Source organism: Melanaphis sacchari, unplaced genomic scaffold (assembly GCF_002803265.2).
Source record: "Melanaphis sacchari strain LSU unplaced genomic scaffold, SCAv2.0 Contig1567_pilon_pilon, whole genome shotgun sequence".
Taxonomy (NCBI): Eukaryota; Metazoa; Arthropoda; class Insecta; order Hemiptera; family Aphididae; genus Melanaphis; species Melanaphis sacchari.
Genome location: NW_020270695.1, coordinates 2,632 through 12,762, shown reverse-complemented (window position 1 = coordinate 12,762; position 10,131 = coordinate 2,632). Strand labels below are relative to the sequence as shown.

General features: G+C 24.0%; 1 protein-coding gene across 1 annotated transcript; it reads left to right on the top strand.

Moving 5' to 3' along the window:
- Positions 1 to 5,284: 5,284 nt before the first annotated feature.
- LOC112592083 (keratin-associated protein 6-2-like) lies at positions 5,285 to 6,911 on the top strand. The gene is made up of 3 exons (XM_025336060.1): positions 5,285 to 5,455; positions 6,390 to 6,585; positions 6,647 to 6,911. The coding sequence occupies exons 1-3, from the start codon at positions 5,432 to 5,434 to the stop codon at positions 6,820 to 6,822; spliced, it is 396 nt and encodes a 131-aa protein (XP_025191845.1). The 5' UTR covers positions 5,285 to 5,431; the 3' UTR covers positions 6,823 to 6,911.
- Positions 6,912 to 10,131: the final 3,220 nt, after the last annotated feature.

The following is a 10,131-nucleotide window of genomic DNA, read 5'->3' as shown; positions in this document are numbered from 1 at the left end:
GTAATTACTTTTATCAATGCTTATAATTAGCCTGTAAATTGAATGCACTAAAACCTAAAATGCAATATAATATGTACTTAATGAATATATAAGATATCAAATTCAAAATTATAGTATAGTAGGATATTATAAATTTAGTATTTGACATTACATTAATAAAATGTGTTTATTTAATAAAAGAAAAATTTAAAAATGTTGATTAATGAAATTTGTATAATTTATTCACCTGAAACATTTTTAAATTTAATTTATGTTTTATTTTGTTAATAATTAGGTTTAATTATGTATATCAATTAAAATTAATATGATATTTAAAATATTATTAAAATATCTTAGATATTTAAGATCAAAATGCAAAATAAAAGTTTCATAAATGTATTTATTGTTACATAATCCAAATTATGTAATAACAAACTACGTTTCAAAATCTACAAAAATCCACTTTGATACAAATTCAGCTCTAATTAAAATACTTAAATATTATTGTCTTTTCTTATATCGAAATATGATAAATCTAAAATTTTAACATTTCATAAAATGTATTTTCCTTAAAATAAATTTGATGTGAAAATAAATTTTAAATTAAAAGAATAAAATATTTTATACCTATTTATGTATTTAGATTGAGAAAGCACTTTCATAAGTATATTTATTTAAGAAACCCAGTCGAACTGCTAACCTGTGCAATGTAGAAGTTTATATTTGTATATCTATTTATAAAATTTAAACAAGTACTCTAAACTAACAAACCTAATTCATAACACATTTTCTTGAATCTAAATACAAATTTTGTAATTTATCTAATATTAAGTACCTATGTATTTTATTAATTAAAATTAAATAATGTTTAATTATTTCAAATTATACAATTATAATTTATTTATTATTTAAAATATCAGTGGTTGGTTATGTTAAAAAAGACACATTTAAAAGTATTTATTAAATAATTGATTGAATTTGCAGAATAAAAATATTATAATATATTATACAATATCCTAAATGGTATCTTCATTTGGTATAGGTATGTAAAACATAAACATTGTATATCCATTACCATACTTAATACAACGATATAGTTCCATATCCTCATCACCATGAAAAAAACATAAATACGCCACTGTTACCTTTTAAAAATGCAATTACAGCCTTAGTAATTTTAAAAAGTGAATACTGAAAAAATAGTTTAATTAAAATTGAAGATTTGATATATTTAATTTATGCAATTATTTAAATATAATAATTTTGTTTATTGACACAACTTTGTACTTTCTAGATCGTCAATAAATTACCAATCCCTAAACTGATAGTTCGTAGTTTACCAGAATGATTTTCTATTATCAATCACCCTTTTATAATTATCACGTATCAACCAATGTATAGGCACCTCAACCTAGAAAATACTGTTTCAGAGTAGAAAATCAGTCTGACATTAGTAAATCAAATTGAATTGTAACGTTCTCTCACTATTTTAATTCCCCAAATAAGCACCATAATAACTAATAGATCATAAATAATTATGTGGGTAGTTAATGCTTTAGGTCTATACTAAATTTGGATCCATTGTATAGAATAAACAGTTTAAATAAATTTAAACTACGTTTTATAAATAGATATTTATTTTTTTTAAGAAATACTATATTATTACAAATAAATTCAAAATATAATATTGCTTGCATAATGGCTAGAAAGTAATGATCAGTAAATCATAACATTGTGCTGGCCAAATAGAAAAACAAATATAATAATATTTAAAATTATTGTTATTTTATAATGTTTATCGTCAGTTAGTAAAGTTATTTGAACACAAACTCATAGTTCATTCTATTTTGTTCTTCAATTACTATCTGTCAATTTTTCATTCGTAATGCAATAGTTTATTTTTATAAGTATTGTGTTACAAACCTAATTTTTAAATTTTTGATGAACAATTTTATTAGAATAGATTTTAGATTTTGATGATATATGAATTATCTATTTACTCATCATGTAGCTATGCGTTTATAGATTATAGATGCATAATAATTAATGAAATTGAATGTTTTTCTGTCACAAGATTATAAAATTAGAGCGGTAGTAAAGAGTAAGTGGAATTAAAGAAATAATTTAATAATTGTATTTAAATTAATAATATTTGCTTTATATACGTATGAATTATATTTATTTTCAGATATATGTGTGCAATGTTGAATTCAGTAGACAAAAATATATCAATATAAATGAAATTACATATAACATTTTAATTGTAGAGTACCTTTATTGAATCATCATTAATATTATGTACGTCATGAATTCAAGCATTGTCAATGAGGTAATGAGAGATATTCGGTCACAAGAAATATTATTTTATAAAATAAAATTTTACAAAGCCGTTATAATATTATTTTAGCTGAAATATGCATTAGACTCTTAATCGTGACATCTTCTCATTATCTTCTGTGTGACTAGGCCTAAAGTTTATATCGAAACCACAATAAAAACGCGCATATGCAATACCTCATGCAACATTAAATTGATATAAATCGATTTTCATAATGTGCTAAGGTGGTGAGGAAACTTGCAATAGATTATAGTTTGTTTACATTTAAAATAGCTGTAATAATGATGATTTTCTGCAGTTTTTTCTACGAAATACTTGTAGTTAGTTGGTTTTTGTGATTTTAACGATTTATTAAAATATAAATTAAATAATATACATAAAAATATGTTGGTGTATTATTTATTATGATTTGAAAGGTACAAAACAATTGAGGTTAAATCAATTTTAAAAATGTAACAAACAATAATTTTTATCGTTATTTATAAAATTGTTTGATGGTTATAAATAGTTCAAGATGAAGTAAAATATTTTGTAAATGATGTTATAAGCTTTAAGTGAACATTTAAGTATAGTTCTAAATTCATTTGCGAATAACAAAAATTGGTAAATATTTTAATCAGAGTTCTTTAAAACTATGTGTAATTCTTCTTGCATTATTTTTACTTTTGTTATAAAGAGAAAATTAACTAAAATCTTGTATTGCGTTTTAGTCTTGTTATATAAAAATTTTAAAAATCTCGAATACACAATATTATATTTGTAATTGATGTTTTGACGAATTTTGTCACACTTATACAATAAATTTATTCAAACTGCAATTACAGCCTGGTAATTTTAAAAGTGAATACTGAAATATAATAGTGTTTACTTAAAAGTGTAGCTATAATATTTTTATTATATGCAATTATTTAAATATAATTTCGTTTATTGATACAATTTTGTTATTTATTATACACTTGTGCTTAATGGCTGACCTCTGTATCGCAGATTTTATTTTAGTAGTAAAATCATCGAATAGCAATACGTAATGAACGAAGTACAACAAATTACTTTTTTTTTTAAATATTCTATGAACTTTATACAATATTATTAAAAATTATATTTCATTAAATTTTTTGTTTTTAAGAGGTTACAGTTCTATTGATTTTTTATATTAATATATTCTACCTGGAATAGTAATGATCACACAATATTAAACTAATTCTTATTATTGATATTATCAAACACACAGAATTCACTGCCTTCTAAATCTAAAATATCATTTTAATGCAAAAAACGTTTTTAAAGAGGTGAGATCCACAATAATGCTCAAAATCAAATATTATTATATTTTATATACTTATATATGAAACAAACTAGTTATAATAATTTTATGAAAAATTTACATAGGCTATGATTTATGTGCTAATAGTTAGCAATATTAAAGAAGAGTGAAGAAAAATAATTCAAAATAATATGATATCATACAAATAGAATACTAATTGACTACTCATAATACTAATGAATAAATTACAGCCAATCCATTAGCATGTTTATCATGTTCAACAAATAAAACATACTAGTCATAACTCATAGGAACTTATAACTTATAAGGTCATATAGACAATTAAATTTTAGTCATTGTTTATTGAAATTAAAGTATATGGGTTATCAGTGACAAAACGCAATACCTACACTTAGAAAATTACTGCTTTATCAGAAAATTATTTTAAATTTACTATTTTATCATTATAATTTTACTATAATTGTCTAGGAAGATAATTTTAATTACATAATGTTATAATATTATAGGCGATAGAAAACATTTTTAAATAACATTACGAAATAAAATATACGAACAATAATTATTATTAGTGTTCTTCGAATTGGTATGATGAGAAAAAAACAAACACATCTTAAAAACATATTATAGTGTTCTTATTACTTGTATAAGCATGTGTATGAATCACAGTGTTATTAACTGTGTTTATTCACTTCAATAATTGTTTTTTTGTTTAATATTTTTAAAATATTTTAATTTAAAAAATAATAACTATATTACTATAGTAATATACGATAACCAACATTATTAAAATGCATATTTTTTGATTCACCTATATTTATATATTAAATGTAAAAACTCAAATAACTACACTGTTTTCTGTGTTTCTTACGTATTTTATTATTTCAGTTAGATACCCAATATTTATAAAGTTATTTTAAATTAATATCAAATCATTCATATTTCCGTTAAATTTTTAAATATTATTACAGTTAAGGAAGGTATCAGTGTATGATACACACAATTTAACACTCTGTATAATTTCATACTACCTATTATACGATCATATTATAATAATCTTTCAACATATTGTTGGTATTTCCCAAAAAGTGTAGGTAAAAAAAAAAAAAAAAAATTTAGTTGCTTAAGATATCTCCATATTTATTACCTATCATAGTATAATTGAATTACATGGATTATATTATGATTTACCTATATATATATATGTGTGTATGTATATGTATATATCTAGTATAATATAAATATATTTACTATTTTTGTATATTTTATGATGATTAAGGTAGGTATAACATTATATTAAACAGTTTTTTCGTAAGGTAATAATGTAAAAAATATAAAACGTGGTTTCTGTGCAAATGATGTTTGGCGAAAATCCGAACATGGTATTATGAGTATAATAATATATTTTTATACACTACTATATTAACATATATTATTGTCTACCATTATCGTATGCATAAATCTTGAAATTTATTCTTCGGAACGCAGCTCGTTCCTCAGAGGTATGTACATGGGGTAAATAAAAATATGTTATCCGTGCTCGCAAAAAAAAAAAAAATAAAAACGAGGAAAACTGGTTTTGAACCGTGATCAAAATTTCAAGGCTGAAACGATGCCAATGTCCTGAACAAATTGCCGAGAGTGACGGTAAAAACCAAAAAATATAAAAACTTACACTCTGTACGGCACTCTTGGCACGAAATAAAACGCTGAGTGCCCGATAACACCGATTCAGACGTTTCTGTAAATCGGTCGAAGAACTAAGGAATAGTCCGCTGTGGTCAGTAATAATAATTATTAATACAACCGCACCGAAGACGAAAGAAATAAACATGAGTGCCAGCAAAATAGTATTGGTGAGTATTTTTATAATTTACTATTTTCACGTACATCTCCTATTCAAAACCACCAAATCGAACCCTCATGTTTTCTTAAAAAAAAAACTATTATCATACTCACAGTTTTGTGAGATTTCATAATGTCATCATCGAATTCGAATAAAACTGTATCGAGTTTTTTAATAGTACTATTCGATTCAGACTTTCAATATAGTATAGGGCATAAGTACATATATATATTTATTTATTTATTTGATTTTTAGTATGAGTATAATAACGAAATTATATTCTTAACTTTAAATACGAATAGAGCCAATTAATCCGTCCACTGGACCATCCGATTATTCGCATGCTATAGATATAAACATATTTAAGATATTTATTATTATACATAAATTAATAATTATCAGCATTTAATCAAACAACAACCAACATCGCTCGATTTGAATTCCACTTAGTTTCGCTTAATATTGAGATAAAAACCTCTTTAGTCTTTACCCACTTTGTTCAGAATAAGTAGCGACTTCGGTATTAATAAAAGCTATAGGTAGCTATTTATTATATAAGCAATTATTTATTACAACACCTCTTGTGTTTCATTATAATATTCATTCCATGCATGATTTTAGAACCAAGATTCTATGGTCATAATGTTGCTAATTTTAATATTTAATGTTCTTTTGAATAGTATTTACAAATTGTATTGCTTTTACTTGAATATGTTTTAGTAAATTATATTATATAAAAATATATGATTAAATCAAAAGATTGTTTTCAGAGTAAATTTTGAAATAAAACTAAAAAATAGAAAGAAAAATACAGAAATTAATATAACAGTTATTAGTGTTTGTTTATTACCTTAACCTTATCGTCAAAAATTATTCATAGTAGATTCCTATAAATGTTTAATCACATGTATATGAAATCATAATTATTATTTTGTATTTTTCAGTGTATATTTTTGGCAGCTACATTAGCCATTGCTACAGCTACACCTATAGGATTTATCGGTATTAGCAGTGGTTACGGTGGTGGTTATGGAGGTGGATATAACAATGGATATCACGGAGGATATGGAGGTCATCGAGGAGGTTATAATAACTATGGAGGCAGCTATGGAGTAGGTGTCGGAATTGGTTTCACTGGAGGTAAGATATGCTTTAAGGCTATAATGATATCTATAGTTAGAAAATTCGTTTTGTTTTCCAGGTTACAGTGGCTATGGTCAACAAGGATACGGTGGTTACGGCTACAATAATGGATACGGTTACAATAGTGGATACGGTTACAATAGTGGATACGGTAATAGGGGCGGATACTATGGGGGCAATCAAGGTTATGGACATGGTTACGGACACGGCTATGGAAATGGATACTACTATTAATAATCATTAAACATCGCAAAATTTCCTTCTAAATCAAACAGTTTTATGTTTTTTTTTTTTTTTTTGTTAAAATGTATACTTATTTATAACAGTTTTATACAAATATTTAATAAATTATTCTTTCTTTATTATTTTACTTCTTTAATTTTAAAATTGATATCAAATCTAGCTGGCTAAACATTTCTCGTTTTTTTCATAATTTGTGTATGAATAAGCTTGAAAAACTATTTTATCGGTTGGTAAGTACAGTTAAAATATAGTAGATCTTAAATCAGTTTTATTATCATAATTTTTTAATATTTTTTCTACTTAATAATAACATTCATTTTATAGCAAGTTTTTAAATTTAAAAAAATCATTAATTATTTAAATCGACATAACATGAATAGTCTAACCAGTAACTAAATAAATATTTAATGAATAATTAATAATTTTAGTAATTAAAATGTTTATTCATCATAAAATCTATAGTATTTTAATTTGGTTTTTTAGTAAAATGAATAGCAAATATAAAAACTAAAATCATTGTGTGATGTCATTATACATTCACAACTATTATTTTATTAAAATTTATATGCATAAATAATTTTAGTAACAATTTACAAAATATGTAAAAAATTATACCTTTAAAATAACTTAAATAATTAAAAGATTAACACGTTTTAAAAATTATTTATCTATACACTAACTCAAGTCATTCTAAAAGATTTATAAAAAGATAAAATGATTAATTCGTTACTGACTGTATTAAAAAAAAAAATAACCATATAAATTACTTATTTTTTTTTCTTTATCGTATCAGTGAAGTTAGTAATACGATAAAAAATTTAAAAACATATTTAAATTGTTATGAAATTTGTATATTTAATGAAACATCAGTCCCTTAAATATAATTTTAAAAATTGCTAACGTATGTATTTTCTTTTATACAGTGTTTATAGAGAATTGAAAAAATAATCAAAAAAGTATGACAGTTAATTCTCAGTAAACTTCAAAAATCATTTAAATAAGATTTCAAGTTTCTTATCGTATTACTAGTTTATAATTATTCTTGTTAAAAAGTAGGTACCACCTTGTTTTAGCGGAAAATATTTCTCTTCCACTAACGCTAATGAATAACGTATTATGCGTAATTTTAATAAGCAAATACACAATACACTAGTCACATACGCTTTTAGTAACTAACTATGCACACATTTTCAAGACTTGAACGATCGCAAACTCATAAAAAAACTTTGATATTACCTCAACCAAATAAATAACAAAAAATATTTGATACAATATGTATGATAAAATGATTTAAAAATTTAAAAATTAAAATTATTTCATTTATACGTACTCATAATATAATAGTTTTTATTATTTAAAAATACAAACCATGATATATTATTATAGTTGCATATTTTAATAATACGTTATGTATATACTTATAATTTCACAGAAAGTAGATTTAAAAGATAGACAGATTTGTGATAGAAAAAAATATTTTGTATTTTAAAAAAAATATGCATACTTCACTAATTTATGCGATTTGAAATAAATTAAAAATACTAAAAATTAAAGGTTATACTCTAACAAATATATAATGTATTAAAATAATACATTTTACATGAGATTATAGAATACAGCATTGACTGAACATCATTGAATTACATTAAGGTACGACAATGTAAATATTCGGTACCGACGTAAAGGATTAATGCTAAAGATTTGATTTTTATTGAGTCGAAAATCTCGGATTAGGTTAATTTTTATTTATTTTATTTTGAGTATGAATAATAGATTCCTTATACCTCCACACTCGCCAAGTCAAAATAATATAACTACTCTAAAAGCTTTGTCAGATTGTAATTAGTATATATAATACTCTGCATCATTATCTTTTTGAAAGTGAATTATTTTTCTGTAGTTATTAAGTGTGTCAAGTTGAAGCTTGAGATGCAAAGACCTTTATTTGCAGCTAAAACCGTCTGGATCAGTGATATTAATAACTGCATTGCATAGTTAAAAAAAAAATGTTTACGCCTTTTATGGATATCGGTGATGGCAAATTATTTTGATTTGGTGTATATGTATTAGAGTGCGTGGACTCCTATCTTTGTGTGTTTATATCACCTTAATTGTTATCATTTGAACTGGTAGACTAAGGCTGATTTTTAGCAAATAGTACGGAGTAGCGGTTTGGATAGATAAAATATTTTGATTTTTTTCACAAAATAATAATATTAATATGACAATAATATTTTGTGGTATTATAAGTAAGTATAGTTATCTGAGTCAAAAGGTGCCACTATTATGGTGGTGCTTTGGCTTTAGGACACGGCAATAATTAATTTTGATAGTTGGTTAAATAATAAAGCAATTTTATTATAAATTATAGCTAATATTTACTTTTATTCAGATGGTCAGTGAATAGTGAGTTGAAAGGCTAAATTTTCCTCTGGACGCGATTTCACTTCGATTGACGCAAGTCTCGAGACGTTTATATCTATAAAAAATAAACGACACCAAGAATATCGTTGTACGAAGGTGGCAATAATGTGGGTGCACTTGACGATTGTCCATACGGTACTAATTATTTATCAAATATTATTTTTTGTGTATCATCAGTTAGGTATAAGATGACGGATCAAGAAAAATTGTAACATTTTTTGAAATGCACAAATATGTGTACATATAATTGATTCGTGTTTTGAATTCTAATTCGTTGTAAATATAATTTTTTAAACGCCGCGTGAATAGTTAGAAACACGATAAATAATTATAATGCAGAATAAAATCCAAAATCATGGAATAAGAGTTTGCCTAAAACGTAGAAGGACAATAATCATATGCTTCCCATATTCGTACTATAAAATCATATTAATATGTAAACAAAATTATAATATATATCATTATGTTTTGTTACAACAAACACCATATATCCACGTCAAATAAAACCGGTTACTGTTAAAAACAATTACAATCGTAAATTAATATCCTCCTTCCATTGCCATAACGTACATAGATTAACGTAAAAAAGCACTTAAATCTATGACTATTTTCTATCGCGAAATCGTGTATGTTTAAGTTAGATAATTAATAAAACATGAGAACGTTAAATTATGCAGACAACATTCAAGATTTGAACGGAAGTCAGACCCCAAAAGTCAGCAAATCCCGCAATAATTATATAGCTCTTCGAGTGCTGTACAAGAATACAGTAAGACTATAATAGTTAGCGAGCACCTGTTATTTTATAAAATATCTATATGAATTTAAATAAAATACCATACAAATATACAATGTAAAGACCATATCAATATTAAA